Here is a 24,710-nt window from a genome sequence, read left to right as displayed (position 1 = left end):
CCCCTGTTAATCACAGCTCTCCCCTCCCTGCTTTTCCCTCCCTCCTTTCTCCATGCACTTGCACGAAGGAAACTGGACTGAGCTGCCAATCTGCTGCAGAGAGGGAACGACTCGTTCGGGCAGAGCCGGGCTGGGGCCGTTCGTTTCGGGTCGCTCACACTTTCTTTCCCTAGAGCTCCAGCTCGGCGTGGGAGCATCTCGTTCGGTTGCAGCCGCCGCCTCTTCCTTCTGTTCTTCTGCTCCGTATCCCGCGGGGGTGCCTTCCCCTGCAACTGCTGCCGCACCACCACCTGCCAGCCCGGACACCGGAGGCAGCAGCGCCCGGGAGGCAAGAGCGAGCCATGGCCGAAATGGGCGAAGGCGAGGACGAGATACAGTTCCTACGAACTGTAAGCCCCTCGCTTGTCTTGATTTTCTTTCTCGTAACTCCCCGCCCCCTCACCTCAATGCGGAGTGTTCTCTCGGTAGCCGGCTGGGCTTGGGAGCGGGCTGAGGGGCGACCGCACGCGAGCCACGCAGCCGGAATGAGGGAGAGACCTTGCGCCTCCTGTGAGGGAGGCGAGCCGGAGCTTTCGGGCAGCGATGCACATTGGTGCGGATGTAACGCTGTCTGTTGGGGTCCAGGACCCACCTACAGGCATTGTGTGAGACAAGCTCTGCGTGACGGGCATCCCGAGTAACTGGAAGTCCCCCTCCCTCGTCTCCATGCTTCAGTAATGAGGGAGGGGGCTGTGGCGGGAACCTGGTGAGGAGTTTCTTCTGGAGCTCACCTGCTCCTAGGAGCACTGGCCGACCATTCGAGAGCAAAGCTCAGGGCTGCAGTGCCTGCTTTCTGAGCACCTCCTGGAGCTATATTACGGGCTGAGGAGAAGCGTGTTTTCTTTTGTGGGGTTGTCTGAAATAAGGGATGTACTGCTTTGGACGAGGGGACGCTTCTTGCTCCCGGCTGCTGCCCGTTTGAAACGCGCTCGTTAGGGACTGTCGAGACGCAGGGGTGCCTCCTGTAGGGCTGAGGCAAAGGCGACCACAGCCGGTGTGGCACGCCAAGGTGCTCAGGAACTGAGTGAGGGCACGGCAGCGAGCGGGTCGCTGCACGGGGCGAACGGGCATTAGGTTTTTCCATTGGTGCTTACTCTGCGGTGGCGAAAGAATGGGTCGTAGACAGGCGCTTTTCGTGTGTTTGCATCCTCTCTCTTCCCCTCATCCCCCTCCCCCTTATTAGGTATAACGAATCCGGTGTAAAATTATCGTTAGCAGGTGATCAGGGACGGCTTAGATATACGTACTCTGCCGAATGAACATCATTTTGCCCGAATACTCCCCTCTTCTCTCCCCCCCCACCTTTTGAATTTGTTCTGTGTACTGCAGATATTCTAGCAAGCAGCGTTGCTCAGCCCAAAAGCTGCAACAGTGTCTACCCTTCTGGCAAAAGCAAATGTGTGTGTGTGTGGGGGGGGGGAATGGGAGACATTCCATTCTCTGAAGGACTCTTACTAATATGTTGTTATTAGCAAGTCGCTTTCTTCAGTTGAAAACATTGTGAACTGTTGAACCGTTGCTTTTCTAAATTTGGTCTTGTGTTAAGACTGCAGCTACAGCTTTTTCTGGAACATGACTCTAAATCATACCTGTTTGTATTAAGATGTCCCAAGTGATCTTTTTATACATGTAGCTGTAGCAGGATTTTTACAAATGGGCGCATTGCAAAGACCCAAATACATCTATATAGTTTTGGGAATAATCTGTTTCCACATTGGATGTTTACAATGCTGGAAATTAAGTGACATTGCATTGGTTTCCCTTTATATAATGGGATTTTTTTTGAAAGGAGGGTCTGCAGGAAGTGGTATGTGTGCTTGAGTGTGTGTGACAAACTGAAAAAAAGAGAACCATCTTATGTTGGTGGAATTTTATTTTTCCCCCTCAACATTTTGCAGGAATTGGAGATGATGGTTTGGATAATTTTTGTTTGCTATCTTCAAGAGGCATACCTTTGCGTATGTGTTTCATACATCCTTATTTGTGTTTCATGAAGCATCAGTTCTTGATTGTGATACACTTTGTTATGCAGTGTTGACTGAACAAACATAAACTAGAAACTTCCCTTCCTTAAATATGTCTGCTTCCAAGATTCATTCAGAGATTACAACATTATAAAACAAAACAAAAAATGTATGTAGAGAAGTCTTCTTTCCCATTGCTCTGATTGGCCCAAATATTCTGGAAGGTTTATGCAATTACTGCAGGTTTAAACATAAGCAAAGATCATGGAGGTGGTGTTATTTGAATACTTGATGGGGAAAAGTGGTAACATGCATGCTAATATCACTGGACATGCAAAGTAATGTTTGAGCTACAGCACTCAACAGCAAAAACGCATTATGTAAAACCACTCTTCTGGTTACGTGTGGTGCTGGAAGTAAAGATCTGGAAATCCCAGCCAGGGATTATCTTTTTAAAATCCTCGGAATGTTTCATTGGTAACATTAATGACCTTGAAAGGGACAAGTTATAGCCAGTGGAAATTTTTTAAAATAGAATTATCACACGGCCTGGCAAAGATGACTTCCCAAAGGAAAGGGAGAGATCCTGCTGACAAGTTTATTTTCTTTAATCTCACCATTAATGTGGGTCTCTAACTGTATCACCAAAACAACATATTTGGTGTGCCATGATCCTATAATAGTATTTTAAACATGGCTTGCAGCAGACTCTGCAACGACATAAATCTATGATGTAGACCCTGTTTTTAATAGCATTAAGAAATGCTATTAAAATAACTTTAATAGCAAACTTTAATTTATAACTTCTAGAGTATTTATCCAGGTTTAAATCTCACGTCACCTTTGGACTCCCTTTGTGGCTTTTAGCAGGAACCATCTTTATTTTTAAGCCTTACCACCCCCCTCTGGAAATCCTTTACCCAGTAGATTTGCAATTATGGATTGGAATTTTGAAGTATACAACAGTTGTGATACTATTTATTAATGAATATTCTTCTAGTGGTTCAATATGATCTTTACATTAATTTGGACAAAATATGAAGACCATGATTATTTTTATGGTTTATCCAGAAGCACCTTGCACCCATAATGTTCCAGTTATACTATATGTGCAATCCCAAATGGATGAACAGAGGTTCATTTAAAGTGGGATAATTTTATCTAACTTTTTTTCTTTTCCTACTTTTTAACCTAAATAAAACTGATGGTTAAATTGAGAAAGGTCTTTAGCACACTTTTTATGCAGTCCATTCAAATCCTCTGAATCTGAAGTGGAGATCTAGCAGTGGTCTCACAAGAGCCTGCAGTTATAACTGGATTGTAATACTTCCACTTTTTGTATAATTCCATGAATTAGAGTTTCTAAAAGTAGGTAGCATCATTCATGTTTTTCTGCACTAAAATTCACACGAATCTGATACAGTTTTTTGCCATAACACTGGAAGATCAGAAAATACTTTAACATGTTTGGACTTGGCCTGCAAAATATTGAAATCTTTTGAATAGGCCTCAGGAGTTCAAAAGTGTGCCACAACCACAGCTATGCACAATTTTATTCACATCATTGACTTTACTTACTCTGAACCTCCCACAATACATAGTGTCAAATGGGCCCTCATTCTGTTTGAATGTCACCTCTGTATAATGACCATACAGAGAACTAAGAAACAGCTAGATTTGTGGTTCAAACTACATTGCAATCATTTGTGTAAGATACATGGTTTTGTTTGGTAGCTGCTTATGGATTGATTGCTTAATTGGTAAAAAAAAGACTTGAGAAGATTAGGCATTAGCTGCATTCAGACATACTGGTAAGCAATGGTGTTGCATTATGTCTGATTAAGGCCAGTGTCATTGAAATGGAGGTTTTGAGAAAAATTGGATTTTTTTCCTGGGTTTTGGGAAAGCTTTTAATGACCTCAAGAGATTCAGATCTGATTTAACATGTATTTTACTTGTATTTAGCAACAAAGTTAAAAGTATTATGCTAGGTTTAAGTATTGTATAAATATTTCAAAAGTTTTCCTAATAGCCAGAAGTTTTCTAATAACCATTTACTGTTGTAACCATTGATTATTTAATTTTGTGAGTTTGTTAAAGAAATGGAAACATATAACCATGAAAAATGATGAATCAGGATATGATTAATTCACGTGTTTAAAATCAGTGTAAATCACTAATGAAAACCAATATTTTTCAAAATGTTCCATGTCAAAAGGATAAAAAAGAGTAACTGTATATGAAAGGTTTATATTTCTGTATCATTGAAAATGTACTCTGTATTTTGTGTGATTTGCATTTATGGATAAATTATATGAATTAAAAATAATTAACTGGACTTATAATGAAGTATTCCTGATTTAAATAATTATGTTTAATCATGTCCTTTTAGGGAAATAACATTTTAAAAATAATCCAAAAGGACTGAGGCTGTAGTCCAAAGCTTAATTATTTGTAAGTAAATCTTACTGAAATAATTATAATAATTTCTATTGAGAAATAATACCCCAGTTCTAAGAAAGTTGTTCTTGGGTTTTTCCTTCCTTTTGTTAAGTATGTTTTGTTCAAAGTGGCTGCATATATTTCGAAGAATGTATTTGGTGATTTCTTGCATATATTTACTTTTTTCTAACATACTTTAGAAACCTTAAAACATAGTTTGAATTGCAATATATATCCCATGTTAGTTCTCTCAATAGTCATATATTTTCCATTTATTGGTATGGAATTTTTGAAACTCAAGGGTTGCATCTAACTGTTTCCATCTACTAAAGGAAAAAACATTGCTGGTAGAATGGATTTCCTCTCACCCTGCTTCAGAGGGTTGGGAGACCCCTTCAGGACAGATTTGTGGGAAGGAAGAGGAAGGTCTTATTTCTGAGTAGCCATTGCATAATTTGTTATGTGAAATTATATTAGTTATTACTTAAAATTAGTGCGGTTTCTTTTTCATTTGAGAGTTGTATTAGTGTGATGAAATGACATCAACTAGTAGCTCCATCTGACTCTGTACCTAGTGCCTTTGCGACTTCTATAGATAGTCTTCACATCATAGACTGAAAGATTTGTGTTTGACATTATTAGATAAATAATTCAAACTAATCTCTACTGATAAAAGGAGCAATCATTGCTCTCTCAGAGTGGTTGCATATAATGTTTATTTTGTTTTCTGTTTGTAAAATATAATAATTAGTGATAGCTCTTTATATTAGGTATGAGCTAGTATGCTTCTGCTACTGATAAAATGCTGCCTACAGGCTACTTTGCAAGCAAAGCTTTCCTCACAGTACTTATTATTCTCTAAATGTAATGGTCTGGAAAATACTTGGGAAGACCTCAAGCGACCAATATTGTGTGCTCTTTACTGTGTCAGTTCTGAAAAAAAACATATTTATGTGGTTTATCTGATGATCCCTTTGTGTGGCTGACCTGGAGAAAATGAGCTGTTCATGTTTCCTGAGTTGCATTTTACTTTCATTGCAGCTGTATGAAAGATAAATATCATTGTCTCTTTTTGATAAGTTTACATATCTAAATGTAACTCATTGAATTTTCTCAATCTATTTTAAATAAGGGTGCAAACATGGGTGCCTCTTGTGTCTTAATTAGCCAGTGTAACAACAGATAAAACTGTCACTTGCTCAGTGGTAACTATGGCTTCATACAGTTGCAAATTTTATATATTTTTAAAATATGCAGCTTGTGGCTTTGGATGTTTCTAGTTTCTAGATGTTTCTAGATGTTTCTAGTTTCTATTGTGCTGTTGCTCTGTATTTGTGGAATTATATGTAGGTAGGAGAACTGTCCAGAAGTCACAGTGGGTTACTGTTACAACCTATTTGTATTTTCTTACTGCTTTTTCATTAAGGATAAACATATATGTTAGGAATCTTTCTTCTAGAAGCACCTTTGTGTAAGGATTATGAGAGAATCAGATTTCATTAATCCAACTTGCATTTACTATTGGAGAAGGCTCGAGGCTGTTAGAATGTAATGTTTACTTAACCTCTGTGGCACAATAAAAATATTTTGTGGAGTAATACCTTTTCTAGCATAGACTTTCTTGTGTGTATCAAGTGGTAACAATGGCAAATAAATCCAGTTCAATTCTAGGCTATAACACAACAAAATGTGGAAAAGTCAAAGGTAGGTGAATGCAATCACAAGGCACCATAAATGCCAAAGTGACAATCCAATGATTTGGTTGGGCTCAAATTCTGAAATGTGCCTATAGTGTTAAAAAAAAAAAAAAAAAGGAAATCCTAACTCAAGCAATAATCAACTATATATATTCTAGGTCTCACCTTTTGATGTGTTGTGGGGATGATACCTTTGGTCAAAATTGTAAAGGCATCCAATATATGCTTAAGCTGAATAGGATAGAAAGTGAAAGTAAAGCCTTTCTTTAAATTTACCTGGGGTGAGGAATTGGAGGGATGCCTAAGCAAAATGGATTGCAGCTAATAATAATAATGCTTAGCACTGTTTTTGTAGCTGCTAATAATGCATAACACATGATTTTGTGTAGGGGGAGATAATGGAATTGGGAGATGAACCAGCCAGCGTAGAAGAAGTAGGAGTAGATGTCTTACTCATATTCCCTTTTCTGGTCCTTCCCCCAGCCAGACAATTTGGCAACTGTGCCCATCTGCCCTCAAGCCTTGTGGTGCTACAGCTTAATGCTGGGTCAGCATATAACAAGACCTCCCTGATCCATGATTTAATTGTGGATAAGGAGGCTCACCTGGCCTGCATCACTGAGACCTGGGTGAATGGGCTGGAGGGGTTACTCTCTCCCAGCTCTGTCTACCTGGGTACTCAATGCAGCAGAGACATCATCTTGAAGGTGGCCATAGTCCATCGAGATTCTATCTCTCTCTTAAGGCTTCCTGTACACTCAAATTCAGGTCTTGAGTGTCTTTAGTATTGGGCAATTGAGACAGATTAGGGATTCTGCTGGTGTACTGCCTACCCCACTGTCTAGTAGGCTTTTTGCCTGCACTGGCAGAGGTGGATGTTGGTCCTGGGGGATCTCAACTTCCATGCTGAGTCTGTCTTGTTTGGGGCAGTTCAGGACTTCATGACAACAATGACAGCCATGGGACAGTCACACTCTGGACCTAATTCTTTCAACTGGGCGAAAGAATGGTGATCTGAAATTTGGGTGCTAACATTTACCCCTTGTCATGTTCAGATCTCTTCCTCCTGAGGTTTGAACCATTAGGCCCCCTTTTCCCTCTGCAAGGGTGGGGGACCCATTAAGATGGTCCACCCCTGGAAGCTAATGGATCCAGATGGTAGGCACTCCTATGGAAGCTCAGTTAGCTTTGTGGAATATGGAGATGACCCAGGCAGTTGACACAAACACCACCAAGTGCCCTCTATCCTTCTGCAGAGCCCCACCTGCTCCTTGGTATGTACCAGAGCCGAGGGCAATAAACCAAGAGGGACGGCTAGAGCTTACATCATGTGTCCTCAAACTAAGGCCTGCGGGCTGAATCTGGCCTGCCGTGCCCATTTAACTGGCCCACCCCACAGGTTTTGCACTCACTGGGTGCGTGCAGCTTGCTTGCGAGGAGGTCGTTTTGGACTAGCTTGGAGAAAATGATCTCCTTGTGAGCAAGCCGGCGCCTCACCCCACTTGCCTTAGAAACAGTTGTGATTGCACCACTCTGAAAAAACCTATCCTGGACTGAGCTGATGTAAATAATTGTAGACCTATACCTAATAACCCCTGTCTGGGCAAGGTGATCTAGCAGGTTGTGGCTGGGCAGCTCCAAGCTCTCCCAGATGACACATTTGGATCCATTTCAGTTGAGCTTCATGCTGGTTTTGGAATGGAAAATGCCTTAGTTGCTCTGTGGACTGACCAGGAAAGAGACACGAAGAGTGGTCCTGTTGAATCTTCTGTACCTCTCAGTGGCTTTTGATACCATTGACCATGATATCCTTCTGGAGAGGTTGGTTGGATTGGGAGTTGGGGGCATTGCTTTGCAGTGGTTTAGCTCCTTTCTGGCTGACCATCACCAGATGGTTGTGCTGGAATGCCATAGCTCTGTTGCTCTACAGCATGGCAGTGCACATGCTGACAAGGACTAGCTTTCATGAACATATCACACTAGTCCTTTGGAGGCTATGTTGGCTGTTGGTTGCTGTCTGGGCCCAATTCTCAAAATGCTTATGATAACATAGAAAGCCCTAAACAGCTTGGGGCCAGGATATCTGAGGGAATGCTCATCTCCATATGTCTTGGCTCAATCACTGACATCTTCATTGGAGGTCCTTTTCTGAATCCCTACCTTCAACAAAGCAAGGGAGGAGATGGCTAGGTAAAGGGACTTTTGTGTATCAGCGCCACACTTGTGGACTTCACTTCCAATAGAGATCTGACCAGGTGTCTTCTCTTTTCTCTTTTAGATGCCAGCTGAAAACATTTCTTTCCCTATTTCATATTTTGATGAGTGAGATGTGTTAGTTTAATGATGGTTCTTTACATTGGTTTTATTGTCACTACTACCATATTAAGAATTTTAGCTGCTAGTCAATTTTACTCAAAATGACTGTTTTAAATTGGACAGAGGCTGGAAGTTAACTAGTCAGTTCATAGATGAGATGACAGTTAACCTAACTAGTGTAGCTGTTTCTTGTACTGCTCCCAGGCTGTAAAAATAGCCTGAGATGCCAAAAATTCATAGTGAAAATTTAATTGGTGAAAAATACAATGATGGGCAAGCTCCTTTTGGTTCAATATGGAATGTATTTACTTGAGGAATGTTTTTGTTGACTGTTTACATGGGTAGGGAGAACTTCTCTGAGAGTTCTCATCTAGCTCGTTATTACAGTTTACTCTTGCAGCACATTATTCTCTTGTAAATTATATACCCATTTCATGTAGCTTCATTAGACTCAGTGATAATTTTATCTGGAGTTAACTCTGCATGCACTTACCAAACAGTACACTTTAGATACCCACCCAGCTAAACACTTACTGTGCATGAGTAGAATCATCCTTTAATATTCAAAACTAGAGACGTATGTTCTGGAAATAATGATGCTTGCTATAGGATTGGAGAATTTAGCTTTGATTATGGATCAGCAGGCAACCATCCTATGCAAATGCCAGATACAAAGGTAGGAAAGTCAAAGTAGGAACTGTAAAGTCAAAATATTCCTACTCTTCACATAAAGAGTTTTGCCTAACAGAGAACTCTGAGATCAGGCATGTGGTTTTATTATTTATTTCAAAATCTGAAGACTTCTACATTAATTACATTTGATTGAAAAGCATTAGAGTTCACAAATACTTTTTGGTTGTAAACAAACCACAGTTTAACGCATTCTGCATTATCTAAGAGCATTGCCTTTAAGGAGTAAAGCATCTTAAGAGTGTAGTTCTTTGGGAGATGCCTGTATCTCTCTGAACTTGGAAGATAATGGGTGTCCTACTCAGAGTGGAAGGAGGACAGAAATAAATATCACCTGCATGCTTCTGCCACCATGCAAAATAGCTGGACAGCCTATTTTGCTGTCCAGCCTAACTGCAGCCATTCAGAGGCAAAGGGAAGGAACCTTTGGTTCTGCCAGAATATGTTATATCTTGGGAGGGCTGGTCTCCTCCTTTCCCTAATTCTGGAATGTTCATTAAGTTCTTTCTTTGAGGTCACTTGGAGAAACAACCAACACAAAGCCTTACCTTTATGTTCAGAGCAATTTTCTGACTTTGAGCTGGGAATCTAAACAGTACAGTGTCGTCCTGGATACTGTCTAGGGATCATAGGATTGCTTTGCCACCAATAATATTTCTGAGCTGGAAACAAAGTGGAGCAAAGAAGACTGTGAGGGGCGGTGCCATTGTCCTTCCGAAAACATCCTGTAGGAACCACTGTTTGGTTCTTGTTGAAATGTGGAATGTCCTCTTATGTTATGGGTCTCATATTGAAATTCCCTTATCAACTGAGGATGTATATTTCCCATGAATAAGAATTTCTCTAATAACTAGATATTTTGTCTACATTCTCACTTATGCTTTTGGGAAGTTAAATATTTATTTCTTGGCTTTTTGAACTATACTTGCTTTAAAAACAGGATGCTGCCTGCTTCTCTTTTGTAAGTCTTGCCCATCTATTTCATGTTCACTTGTTGTCATCACTTAGACCTGTATGTTATTTAACAGTTATTCTTTTCCTAGCCTTTTTCTCTAAAACACAATTTGCTCCTTTCTTGAGTTAAGCTGGGAAAATTTAATCTTTCCTATAGCAAGTGAAAAGTTCAATCAAAAGTCATAGCATGACAGGACAAATTCTTTTACTCCTTTGTTAGAATCAAACTAAATCAAGCATCATATAATATACTTTAATATATTATTTATTTATGATGGTTGTATACATGTATGAGAGAGAGACAACTAAGAAAAATGTGGAAGACCAAAATAAGCTATTTTGAATAAATATCTGAAAGGTAGCCTATTATGCAGCTTGGTGCAGAAGTCTTCTAAGATACAAAGGCAACTACTTGTCATAACACAGTAACATGACTGCTGGATAGCATCTTTATATGCTTTGGGCAATAGTTAGCATTGGCCTTGTATATAAGTGGAGTTGGGAGTTACCTGTTGCTGTTCTGTTCCTATTTGGAGAGGGGCAATGAAGTTCTTGTCTAGGTTCCAGCTCTTATGTCTTCTAAGACTTTACAGCCTTTGCATTTCATGCATGTCACTACTGCTTAACCTCACTGGTTTGTATTTTTTTGCATGAACTTCACGTGCTATTTTGTTGTACATTCACCAAATAAGCTTCTCAATGTATAGAATTTAATTGAGAAGGAAAACCTTAACTTTTGAATTGTTGCTTAGAACTGCAATGAAAATTGCACCTCTTTTTCAAGCCTGAAAGCACAGCAATAGTTTTCATCAAAAAACATAAGACATATATGCCATACTCTGCTGTAAATTTGAGTAAGAAGGAGATATATGCATCGACATTTAACACTTGTGCTGTAGCAATCTACATTTTGCAGTTATGGACTTCTTTAGATACATAATGAATTCCAAGTTTTGGGTTATTAGCACAACAGGTACCAACATAAATTTGAGCCTTATAATTTTTGCTGTTGTTGTTAGTTGCGAAGTCATGTCCAACCCATCATGACCCCATGGACAACATTTCTCCAGGCCTTCCTGTCCTGCACCATCCCCCAGAGTCCACTTAAGCTCACACCATCTGCCTCAGTGACTCCATCCAGCCACCTCATCCTCTGCCGTCCCCTTCTTCTTTTGCCATCTATTGTTCCCAGCATTAGACTTTTCTCCAGTGAGTCCTTCCTTCTCATTAGGTGGCCAAAGTATTTGAGTTTCATCTTCAGTATCTGGCCTTCTAAAGAACGTCAGGGTTGATCTCCTTTAGGACTGACCGGTTTGATCACCTTGTGGTCCAAGGGACTCGCAGGAGTCTCCTCCCGCACCACAGTTGAAAGGCCTCAATCCTTCAGTGCTCAGCCTTCGTTATGGTCCAGCTTTCACAGACATACATTGCAACTGGGAAAACCATAGCCTTGACTGTACGCACTTTTGTTGGTAGGGTGATGTCTCTGCTTTTTAGTATGCTGTCTAGATTTGCCATAGCTTTCCTCCCCAGGAGCAAGCGTCTTTTAATTTCTTGGCTGCAGTCCCCATCTGTGATCTTGGAGCCCAGGAAAATAAAATCTGTCACTACCTCCATTTCTTCCCCTTCTATTTGCCAGGAAGTGAGAGGACCAGATGCCATGAACTTAGTTTTCTTAATGTTGAGTTTCAAGCCAACTTTTGCACTCTCTTTCTTCACTCGCATCAAGAGACTCTTTAGTTCCTCTCCATTTTCTGCCATTAGAGTGGTATCATCTGCATATCTGAGGTTGATGAAATTTCTTCCAGCAATCTTAATTCCAACTGTTGATTCATCTTGCCCCACCTTTCTGGTTATGTGCTCTGCATATAAGTTAAATAGGCAGGGCGACAGTATACAACCTTGCTGAATTCCTTCCTAAGGCCCATTTGACTTCACATTCTAGGATGTCTGGCTTGAGGTCAGTGGCCACCCCATCGTGGTTATCAGGGACATTAAGCTTTTTCTTGTATAGTTCTTCTGAGTAGTCTTGCCACCTCTTCTTAAACTCTTCTGCCTCTGTTAGGTCCCTGCCGTTTTGGTCCTTTATCATGCCCATCTTTGCATGAAACGTTCCCTTCATATCTCCAATTTTCTTGAAGAGATCTCTGGTCCTCCCTATTCTATTGTTTTCTTCTATTTCTTTGCACTGTTCATTCAAGAAGGCATTCTTATCTCTTCTAGCTATTCTCTAGAATTCTGCATTCAATTAGGTGTATCTTTCTCTTTCTCCCTTGCCTTTCGCTTCCCCTCCTTCCTCAACTATTTGTAAAGCTTCCTCAGACAGCCATTTTGCTTTCTTGCATTTCTTTTTCTTTGGGATGGTTTTAGTTGCTACCTCTTGTACAATGTTGCGAACCTCCATCCATAGTTCTTCAGGCACTCTGTCTATCAGATCTAATTCCTTAAATCTATTTGTCACCTCTACTGTTTATTCATCAGGGATGTGATTTAGGTCATACCTGAGTGTCCTAGTGCTTTTCCCTACTTTCTTCAATTTAGCCTAAATTTTGCAACGAGAAGCTCATAATCTGAGCCGCAGTCAGCTCCTGGTCTAGTTTTTACTGACAGTATAGAGCTTCTCCATCTTTGGCTGCAGAGCACATAGTCAGTCTAATTTCTGTGTTGACCGTCTGGTGATGTCCATGTGTAGAGCCATCTCTTGGGTTGTTGGAAAAGAGTGTTTGCTATGACCATCGTATTCTCTTGACAAAATTCTACCAGCCTGTACCCTGCTTCATTTTGTACTCCAAGGCCAAACTTGCCTGTTATTCCGGTTATCTTTTGGCTTCCCACTTCCAGTCCCCCATGATGATAAGGACATCATTTTTGGGTGTTAATTCTAGAAGGTGTTGTAGGCCTTCATAGAACCGGTCAACTTCAACCTCTTCAGCACCAGTGGTTGGGGCATAGACTTGGACTACTGTGATGTTGAATGGTTTGCCTTGGATTCGAACTGAGATCATTCTGTCATTTTGGAGATTGTATCCCAGTACTGCTTTTCCTACTCTTTTATTGACTATGAAGGCTACTCCATTTCTTCTGAGGGATTCTTGCCCGCAGTAGTATACCTGATGGTCATCTGAATTAAATTCACCTATTCCTGTCCATTTTAGTTCATTGATTCCTAAGATGTCGATGTTCAGTCTTGTCATCTCTTGTTTGACCAGAACTTTGTAATAGTGAAACATTTTTGTGTGTCAAGTAAAGGGGCACTTGTGCATCCCGCTAATAATGATACCTGCAATTTTCTCAGTACCCATATTAAGCTAAGTGACCTGTACATGTCTAGATCTATCGAGAAAACAAATAGTATTATGCTGGCTACTTTCCAGTCCTGTAACATAGAGGCCAGTATTAGGGTTAAGTTATATATTTCGTTAAAAAATCTGCCGTTTCACATTTGAGTGTTTAAAGAACTCTTGATTGGATGCCATTTGGACCTGGAGCCTTTCTAGGGTTTTTTTAAATTATTATTTACCACTTAGCCTTAGAACTTAATTTCTTGTTATCATTATTAGACTTTAGTTCTTCAAGTTTCTTTCCTGAAAGCATTAATACAGGCATGGGTATTTGTCCTACCCCTTAGACAGTGATCATACACAAACGATTGGCTTAGTTGATCATTAATTTCCAACCATCTCATTCCTTTGTCATATAATAGACTAATGATTTCCCCTGACTTTCTTCTTGCTTCTGATATAGCTATTATTGGTCTTAATAGTTTTAGAAACATACTCTGATTTATTTTTCATGGTGGCCATATTAGCTTTTTTTGCTTGAGTTTGTTTTTCTGTTTGTTCTCATTTGGGCAAGACCTCCATTTTATGAAGGATGTTTTCTTAAAATGCCAATGTATCCTCTTGGATTTGGTTGTACATTTATTAAACTAGGATATACAGTCTAGCTGAGCTCCTGTTATTACTTTAAATATTCTCCAAGTGTCTTGGAGAGAATGGACATCCATTTCAACCTCCTGTTCATTAATCTAATTAATCCTTTATTCTTTAATTTTAACCTTTTGAAATCTAATGTAACTTTGTTGCGCTTTGCAGTGACACACATTGAATTTGATAGTACTGTGAATGCTGTTCCTAGTTGGCTTGACAACCCTGACATCTTTTGCCAGGTCCTGGTCTCCACTCTGGAGAGTCCTGTGCTCTCAAAGGCTATTTGCACTACAGTTTTGGACACCTTTGTGTTAAGCAAAACAGGAGAACTGCTAATGCGAGCAATTGAAGTTTTTTAAGCGGATGCTAGGCACAAATTTAAAACGTTGATAATACTGAAGTAGACAGTAATTAAGGGGAAGGAATGGGGCATAAGAGCCAGCTTAAGTATAGCATTCATTTGTGCCTTTCTATAAAAAGCTTTTGTTTACAGGCAATAACTGATTTCTTTCAGGTCAGTCAGTTCTTTAATTACCTGCTTCCACTTTGATGAAGGCACTTGTTAATGGTTCAGTCAAACACTTGCAACAGTCAGCTAACCTGTTTAACATTTAATCAGTTTTTAAAAGAATAATATTTGATCAGGAACTACTTTATAATTTATGATAGTTCTGATTGAAAAGAAAACAAAAGTTCTTGCTAAGTGAGAAGATTATGCTTTTTGGCAGACAAAGTTTCTTTACATTGCTTTACATGTTTGTTTTGATGCAAATTTTACTGTGTACAAGGGAACTAAATTCCAGGTGCATCAACAACTGATTTAAGCTGCTTTCATTTTAATCCTTTCTCTTGCTACCTTTGAGAAGGACAGAAGAATAACAGTCTTCACAGGAGAGATGAAATTAATGCTAATCTTCTATTTCTTTTTTTAAATAAAAGCCAAAAAGGTAAGTGAATCCTGTATGGGATGGCTGCTTCACCCAGATATTTTTGCATGTATTTGTGTATGTACTAATCCCTGTCCTTCGCAGAGGAATTAAGCGGGGTGGGGAATACTTGTCTGAAGGAACCCTTCCTTGCTGGGCATTGACTGTAAATGGAACACACAGGCTTCCAATTGACAGTGATTTGGAGGTCAGTTGCCCCTGTTACCAGTTAATTGATAGATGTATCTATCAAACTACTGTTTGATAGATACATCTGCTAGAAGGAAGCATGTGGATGAAAAGTCTTGGTCAGTACCTAGAGAAGTAACAGGAGGGCTGTTGCAATATGCATTTGTAAGTCTGGGGAATTATGTGGATTGCAACACCTGTGGCATAGGCTATCTATGATGCAAATTGCAAGAACTGAGGAACTTTATTGAAGGAAGGTGTTTGACACTCATATCTAGAGTGAATGTGATCCTCCTTGATACCATGGTTTGCAAACATCCAGACTGACTCTGGCCTTCAGCACAGCAGCATGATGGATAGAAACCATACTTTTATGGCAGCAGCCTATAGGAAAAAAACTGGAAGTGGCAGGCAGGAGCAGCAAGAAACTTCTGTGAGGCTTTCACAGTTGCTGGTATACCTTGGCAAAGGGATGCTGACATACATAACACATAAGTGAGTACACCCCACACATTTTGTAAATATTATATCTTTTCATGTGGCAACCCTGAAGAAATGACACTTTGCTACAATGTAAAGTAGTGCGTATACAACTTGTATAACAATGTAAATTTGCTGTCCCCTCAAAATAACTCAACACACAGCCATCAATGTCTAAGCTACTGGCAACAAAAGTGAGTACACCCCTAAGTGAAACTGTCCAAATTGGACCCAAAATGTCAGTATTTTGTGTGGCCACCATTATTTTCCAGCACTGCCTTAACCCTCTTGGGCATGGAGTTCACCAGAGCTTCACAGGTTGCCACTGGAGTCCTCTTCCACTTCTCCATGATGACATCACGGATCTGGTGGATGTTAGAGACCTTGCGCTCCTCCACCTTCCTTTTCAGGATGTCCCACAGATGCTCGATAGGGTTTAGGTCTGGAGACATGCCAGTCCATCGCCTTTACCCTCAGCTTCTTTAGCAAGGCAGTGGTCGTCTTGGAGGTGTGTTTGGGGTCATTATCATGTTGGAATACTGCCCTGCGGCCCACTCTCCGAAGGGAGGGGATCATGCTCTGCTTCAGTATGTCACAGTACATGTTGGCATTCATGGTTCATCAATGAACTGTAGCTCCCCAGTGCCGGCAGCACTCATGCAGCCCCAGACCATGACACTCCCACCACCATGCTTGACTGAAGGCAAGACACGCTTGTCTTTGTACTCCTCACCTGGTTGTCGCCACACACATTTGACACCATCTGAACCAAATAAGTTTATCTTGGTCTCATCAGACCACAGGACATGGTTCCACTAATCCATGTCCTTAGTCTGCTTGTCTTCAACAAACTGTTTGCAGGCTTTCTTGTGCATCTTCTTTAGAAGAGGCTTCCTTTTGGGACGACAGCCCTGCAGACCAATTTGATGTAGTGTGCGGCGTATGGTCTGAGCACTGACAGGCTGACCCACCACCCCTTCAACCTCTGCAGCAATGCTGGCAGCACTCATACGTCTATTTCCCAAAGCCAGCCTCTGGATATGACGCTGAGCACGTGCACTCAACTTCTTTGGTCGACCATGGCAAGGCCTGTTCTGAGTGGAACCTGTCCTGTTAAACCACTATATGGTCTTGTCCACTGTGCTGCAGCTCAGTTTCAGGGTCTTGGCAATCTTCTTATAGCCTAGGCCATCTTTATGTAGAGCAACAATTCTTTTTTTCAGATCCTTAGAGAGTTCTTTGCCATGAGGTGCCATGTTGAACTTCCAGTGACAAGTATGAGAGAGTGAGAGCGATAACACCAAATTTAATACACCTGCTCCCCTTTCACACCTGAGACATTGTAACACTAATGAGTCACATGACACCGGGGAGAGAAAATGGCTAATAATGCCCAATTTGGACAGTTTTACTTAGGGGTGTATTCATTTTTGTTGCCAGTGGTTTAGACATTAATGGCTATGTGTTCAGTTATTTTGAGGGGACAGCAAATTTACACTGTTATACAAGCTGTATACTCACTACTTTACGTTGTAGCAAAGTGTCATTTCTTCAGGGTTGTCACATGAAAAGATATAAAATAATTTACAAAATGTGTGGGGTGTACTCACTTCTATGATAGACTGTAATTCAATGGGAATGCAACAGGTGAGTGCAACATGGCACTATCTTGCATCAACCTTCCTGGCTGTCATGTGGGAATAACACAGTGAGTGCACTGTTACTCCTCCTGTTTTCCTCTTGGGGATTGCACCATATGCATGGCTGAGCACATCCAAGGTCTGATTCTACAAGACAAAAGTCGATCTGACTGGTTAGCCACTGGCATCACTGAGTAGGCTGTTGATTTTAGCAGATGGCTGTGGTAGCTTCTGCATCTTTGGCTTACCCTTAATTGGTGAAGTTACTGCCCTTTCCCCTGACCTGTAGAGATGGGGTGGGGTTTCTGTATATGTATAAGGATGTGGAAATTGTCTACTGGCAAGAGGGAAGTGTATTACAGGAATGGCATTAGGACAGTATGCTTGTGGGGTAGGATGCAAAACAGATGGTTTCAGTGGTTCCTCCTGACAGCATCTATCCCTTCCTGTCCATGGGTTTGGTCACTGGAGAAGACAGTAATGTGAGGTAAAGTCAAAGGCAGATGAAGAAGAGGCAGACCATCTGTGAAATATTGATTCCATAAAGGAAGCTAAAGCCATGACATGCAAAAACACACACTTCTTAATCTGTTCTGTATGAGAGAAATTATTTCTATGATTGTTGCAGTTACAATGTTAGAGTGGATTAAAACTCGCAGCATCATTCTACTTTAATGCAAGTTTCTCTTCTGCCCCTGAAGCATGTGAAGAATATGCCAAGTATATTGGATAGAAGCAGGGGCTTATCTTCATTTTGAATCCGATCCTTCTCATAACATTTTGTGTTGCTTTTGTACTGTATGCTAAGATAATATTTGAATATTGAATACTTAATTATACCACCTGCGCTCCACATTTTATGGTTTTGTGGCCTTTGTACCACAATATGCAGGTGTTCCTCTTATCGACAGTGGTAGTTTTTAACTAAATATAGGCATAATATCTACTTGGTTTTGCTTTCTACTTGCAATGTCCTATATTTGAGGTCAAAAACTTTAGGAGATGTATAAAATACTTTTTATATATATTTCAGGCCCTGCAACTGTGCAAATATTTTATTATTATTAAACAATTTTTATATTGTCTACAAACATGCTGTATGGAAAGACTGACTTACTACATTGTTGTTCTGCCGAAGAAAACCATGAGTTTAAATGTATTTAGCTTTTGTTTACTTCTGTATGAATTTGTTATCATTTATGTATTATAGTATATGATTCATTTTACAGGTAGTCCCAGGGTTATGAACATCTGGGTTATGAACAACTCATACTTACAAATGCGCTGACTGCCATAAACTTTATATGAATATCTCTGACAAAAATCTGAATATTTCTAGGGAACTGTGTTTCCGTAGTTCCCTAGAGATATTCATGGCTTTTCTCTAGAGATAGAGATATTCTAGAGATTTTCATGGATTTCACTAGAGACACTCACAGCTATCTCTAGGGAACTATGTGATGCATTTAGTGACTCATCTCTCAGTGGCCTTGTAGTTCCTTAAGAGAGAAAGTGTTCGTGGCTTTTTGTTCCATACAGTCTGGATCCTGGGCTCCTGCAGTAATTCCTCTCCCTGCCTCCAGTAGCACAATCAAACCCTGACTCTTTAGCACCAGGTCCATCTCCATCATCATCAGTTAATTTTAGGCTTAACCTCAAAAAAAAAATTAACTGTTTTAAGAATTGTTTTTTATTTATTTTATATATATACAAACATACATGCAGATTCTCTCTTGTACCTGTAGTTACTGTATTATTACTGTGTTATCATTTTTACAATGCTTTTAAGGATATTTTAGTGAATATTGGAAGTGTTAGAAAGGAAAAAGTGCATAGAAAGTTAAAATAAGTACATATACTAAGACAAACATTTGTTTTACTCATGTGATCTGACTTACAAACATGATTTAAGGATATTCTCAGGAATGAAACTTGTTCTTAATGTAGGGACTGCCTGTGGATATGTTACATATATACCCAGAGTTATGTGTATGTTCAGTTATATTTTTGTTTGTTTGTTTCAGATTACTTTTTTAAAGTTCAGAGTTTTTTTTTACTATTTTTGTTTCTAGTGCTGAAATGTGATAAAAATATATTTCTGGATTGTAAGTTCATACTTGATAAGTTGTTCAAATTTTCATACCTTTTTAAAAATAAAAATTGATTTCCTGAAGTAAAAGGGTTTTTTAAATAGAAAATAAGAGTAGAACTCTAGTGTAATAATCCTATGTATGTTTATACAGAAGAAAGTGTTATAACTTCAACATACTCCTGAATAAAGCATGCTGAGAGTTGTAGGGTATTTTTTATTTTTGTCTAAAAATGCATGGGATTGCTTCTTGGGAGGACTTACAGGGTGGATAGATATGTCTCCAAAGGCTTCTTCAGGACTATGAAAGATGAAAATGGGTTAAACTAAGCGTGAAGTGTAAAGTCATAATTGATGCTTGCTTTCAAGTAAGCACTATTTTATGTTGTTTTGTGAGAAAATTCTTAAATGATAAACTTCATTCTTTTTAAACGTAATTAGCAATACAAATGGGGGAGCAAGTTCTAACTTTAATGGCAGTTTGATTGAAAGAGCAGCTCTGTATGTTAGAAAATACAGAAGTGTTTTACAGAAAAACAATAAGATAGTTTGAAAAAGTAGATAAACCAGAAATCATTGATGATAAGCTGTTAATGATAATGCCTCTCATAATTCATTTAGTCTCTTTAACATCTTTGAGAAAGCTGAACATTTTCCATTTCAGTCTTAAACACGAGTTTTCTGGCTCATAGAGGCTAATCTTTTGCTTATATATAGTCTTAAAGCCTGTTAGCTTATCTCTAGTTCTTACCAGCTCTTCCAAAACTAGCATCTCAGGTGAACAACGTGAGGAGTCCTTGTTACTTCTTCCATCCACGACACTTTCTTTCTCTCTTTGGCCAGGTTAGCTTTTTGCCTTTCTTGCTTAGATGTATTAGTTGTACATGATTAACTGGCTCCCAAATCTGAAAACAAATTTAAAACAAATGGAAAAAGCTATAATAGCTTATGCAAATTCAGGCATAAGACCCAATATAATAGTAAACAAATTAAATGCATTGCAGTAGAGGACAGTCTTGATAACAAAAAGATATTAAAGTCGGAGCCAGGCAGGATTCAGTGAGTAGCTTGTTCCATAAGTGGTGGGCCACCACTGAAAAGTGTCTTCTTGTTGCCACCAACCAAGCTTCTCTTGGAGGTAACAGTTGGAGCCAGGCTTCAGATAATGAGATATATATTGTCAGGGACAGATACAGCATATGTATTTTTAATTACTTGATGGTACTGTCACTAGCAAGTCTGTGAAACACAGCAAGGGTGTTATTGTTTCTCTTTCGTCTGATTTGTGTTTTGCTCACTATTTGACTATTCTACAAAAGCTCATGGATTTTTAGGGTGGCTTGTTTGAAAACTGGTTATGGAAAGATTGCTGCAAGGTATGAGCTGCAAGTGGAATGGACCTACTTCTGTTTGAGGATGTCACATTTTTCCAGGCCCTAAAATCATACTTATTGGTAATGTTATTTTTCATTCCATCTGGATCTATGAATGCAGTACTGTTTAAGAGATGCAACTTATTGGCTTATTGACCAGTACCTGTAATTAATATCACTATCAATATCAGGCAGGATATCAGGATGAAAACCAACACTTTGAATGGCACTACCATTCCCAGTAATGTGCCTTGCCTGCATTTGATGAAATCAGGAGTGCAAAATGATTTATAATGTCCTTATGCTGGGCGATTAGGAAATGTAGTTACTTTCTTACTTTGTCCCTGAACTCTTAACTGCTACAATTTCTTATTTATACACCACTGAACACCTTCTAAGTGAGATAGGAAAAGTAAACACAGAAGCAAACAAGACAGTCTATATAACTTGGTTTTAAGTTCAAACACTGTTAGTTCAATACAGCAAACATGGATGTGGAAGCTTTGGAATAACTTTTCCAAAAGGTCTCTAGTTCTTTATAGCAGCGCTTACCAAACGTTTTCAGTCATGGAACTTTCCTGATATATTTTGTTTCTGTGGAACCCTAGCTCTATTCCTGATTTTTTATTAAGCATTGTAAATCCACAATGTTCTTCCTTTTTCATCTGCTTCTATTGCCTGAGTGCTTTGCACAATATTGTAGGTTTGGAAATAAAGAAAACATTTTAAATATAACGAATTAATAAAGCAATCATATGGAAGCTCAGGTGACGGCAGTGGCGAGAAGCGCTTTCTTTCAGCTTCGGCTGATCCATCAGCTGCGCCCTTACCTGGAGAATGACTGCCTGGCGACAGTGACACACGCGTTGGTGACTTCCCGACTTGACTTCTGTAAAGTGCTCTACGTGGGGCTGCCCTTGAAGACGGTCTGGATACTTCAATTGGTTCAAAATAGAGCTGCCAGGCTGCTGACGGGGACTGAGCGTTATGTTCACATGACTCCAGTTCTCTGTCAGCTTCACTGGCTTCCCATTGAAGTCCGGGCCCAATTCAAGGTGTTGGTTATGATCTATAAAGCCCTTAACGGCTTGGGTCTTGGTTACCTGAAGGAGCGTTTATATCCATATATGCCCGCCCGCCCCTTGAGATCAGCGGGAGAGGCCCTTCTCCAGGAACGCTCCGTGAAGGAAATTAGGAGGGTAAGTACTCGGAGGAGGGCTTTCTCTACAGTGGCGCCCAGTCTATGGAATGCGCTCCCCAGAGAGGTCTGCCTGGCGCTGTCGTTATTTGTTTGTAATTTATTTATTAATTTTATTCTCTGGCCAGGGCAACTTAAATTTTACTGTTATACTGCTAAATTATATTGTTTTATGTTATTTATTTGTGATTGTGAGCTGCCCCGAGGCTTCGGCGAATGGGGCGGCATAGAAGTCCTCTAAATAAATAAATAAAATAATATCTTTCAATTATTTTTTTGATGATTTCCAACACTACGCAACAGAGTCCTAGGAACCAAATATCATGATGCATTTCCTTGTTTGCTGCTTGGGTGCCAACAGACAATTGAATAGTTGGCCTCGTGCAGTTTCATTTTAAAATCCATTTTAAAACTGTTTTTTTTTTTAGATTTTTTGCGGAGCCTCCACAAGGCTTTTGTGGAACCCTAGGGTTTTGTGCAAAACAGTTTGGGAACTGCTGTTCTGCAGCAGCGTAACTAAGTGTCACAAAACATTTTGTGTGCGTGTGCATGGAGGTTTTTAAGAGAGTCTGTCTAAATTGCTCCTCTTGCCTGAACAAGGACCTGTTGCTTTAATTCCACTTCTATTAACTAGCCGAATGTCACTATGTGTGTGTACATTTTCTGGGTTTACTTGTTTGTTTATTCAAAATGCACTTGTCCTGGCTGCCATGAAGGACTAGGCAGCTACTCCTGTTAGAAGTCCTGCAGAGTGAGAGGCAGCTGTGGGGATGACTAATGGGGAGGGATCAGAATGCCACTGGGGAGAAGGGGGATTGCAATGCAGTTGAAGGGCAGCTTGAAAAGAGCCCCTCAACGTAGGCACATTCCAAGAGCCATTGAAACAAGACCTGCTGCACTTTTGGGCATGATTCCTGCCCACCCCTGAACCCCCTGTCCAAGAGTGCAGCCACCCCATCCCTCCATGCCTGAGCTTGGATGACTCTCAATGACTTGCTCCGACTTACTTCATAGCCTGGGTCTTGCCTGTTCACTACTTGTTTCTGATATCTTGACATGGAAGTGTCCGACTTCCAACTTCCAAGCCCATCAAAGTAGATGGGAAACTGCCAGTGCTCAGCTGTACCCCTCTGAGGGACAAGGGGCTTGGTCTTAAGCCAGTCTTGAGTACCTTTGTGCTTGTCCACTGTAGTGGTGCAGAGCATGCTGGGGCAAGCTCTCACAAGGCCACCAGCCCAACCTACTCTCTTCCTGAGCCTCAAGAACTTGCCACAAAATTGCCCATGCTCTCTCTGGGATTCAGCCTTGGGGGGTGGGGGCCTCTTAGTGGCAAGAGGGCTGCAGAACAAGGTCTTGGGGGCTGCATGTGGCCCATAGGCTGTGTGTTGGACTACTCCAATTGAGAGGATTCAGTTGCATGTATATCCTGTGTAGGTTTTTCCCGACTGAATTAGCTGCAACAAATCTCATTGTTAAACTGGCAGACAGATTTTATTTTATGGTTTCTTTATTTGAGTGGGTGTCATGAAAATGCAAGATAAAAGATAGTTGGAGTACTCCTCAGAACTTTGACTTGGAAAATTTCCAATACCTTACATGTTTTATGTGCAAGGTGTGTCTGTGTTCGTACTTTAAATGAATGCCATTTTTTAAGGTACGCAAATGGGTTATAGCTCATGACATTTCTGTTCCTTTTAGTATCGGGTTGAAGTACAGAATAATGGGTTTATTTGCACCCTCAGGAGCTAGTTCACAGCCCGAATGTGCTCTTAGAACCTCCATTGGGTCTATGTATTCAGAAGATAGAAAAGCAAAGTAGAGCATCATATTGTTAATATGTTGACATTTCAGTCTAAACCTAGCAAGTTGATGTAATGTAAATGATATAAAACCTTATCATACAGCTAAAAGCTCTACGGTCTTAAATCATTCACCTAACAAACCTCCCCACCCTGTGTAATAAATCTTTAAAGGGAGGGTTACTGAGGACAGCTTGGTAAACCATTGTGGTTGGTTGAGAAACATCTTACTTTGTGTAAAGTTTTACTTTACGTTGGCAATTCCTTTTATTTTGCACTCCCCAGTAATTAACAAAATTGACAGTAGGAGAGTTCATAGGAGGATTTATTGAGATATTCAGACAACAGAAAGGCAGGATATAAAATCTTTAAATTTATTTATTAGCTTTATATCCTGCCCTTTTCTTTTAAAGAACTCAAAAGTAGTTTACATAATTCTCTTCCTCTTACTCTTAGTCATATCCCCACCACAACAACCCTGTGAGGTAGGTGGGGCTGAGAATCTGGAACTGGCTCAGAATGATCCAGTTGGTTCCATGGTGAGTGGATACCAGAACCCAGAATGTCTGAGTTCCAGTCACATACTCTTAACCACCATACCAATTGTGTCACAGTTTATGACAATTTACCATGAGGATTACAGTGATGAATATGTTCTGGTCAAATACAAACATTCCATGTGCCAGTTTTTTGAAGGCAGAAGAATTACGTGTTTAGTGTACGATCACCTTAGTGTTTAGTTATATCACATTCTTTCATTAAAGACTTTACCAATACCATACTGTCCTGTTTTTGCCACCCTAAGTACTATGTATTAAGGCATGATTTGTAGAGAAGAAGCCTAAGAGTTGCTTTGGTAAGTGACAGAAAAGCAATCATATTTGCATCAAAGTGATAGCACTGCATTTATTTTCACTTTGGGAAGTCTAAATGACTGCTATATGGCTAACTATTAAATTTAAGCCATCTTCAAATTGTGTTCCAT

At 40.1% G+C, this 24,710-nt stretch overlaps 1 protein-coding gene across 8 annotated transcripts in view; it reads left to right on the top strand.

Annotated features, from left to right (window-relative positions):
* Positions 1-61: 61 nt before the first annotated feature.
* Positions 62-24,710, top strand: part of RYR2 (ryanodine receptor 2) — a 373,600-nt gene continuing 348,951 nt past the window's right edge. For all 8 annotated transcript variants that reach the window (XM_044419812.1, XM_044419847.1, XM_044419795.1 and 5 more), the window contains exon 1: positions 62-389. In XM_044419812.1, the coding sequence (XP_044275747.1) occupies positions 342-389 (48 nt within the window). In that variant the 5' untranslated portion in view covers positions 62-341. The remainder of the gene's footprint in view (positions 390-24,710) is intronic.

The sequence above is a fragment of the Varanus komodoensis genome, unplaced genomic scaffold (assembly GCF_004798865.1).
Source record: "Varanus komodoensis strain SLA01 unplaced genomic scaffold, ASM479886v1 scaffold1, whole genome shotgun sequence".
Classification (NCBI taxonomy): Eukaryota; Metazoa; Chordata; class Lepidosauria; order Squamata; family Varanidae; genus Varanus; species Varanus komodoensis.
The sequence above is the reverse complement of the archived record's forward strand: the minus strand, read 5'-3'. Positions and strand labels throughout refer to the sequence as shown.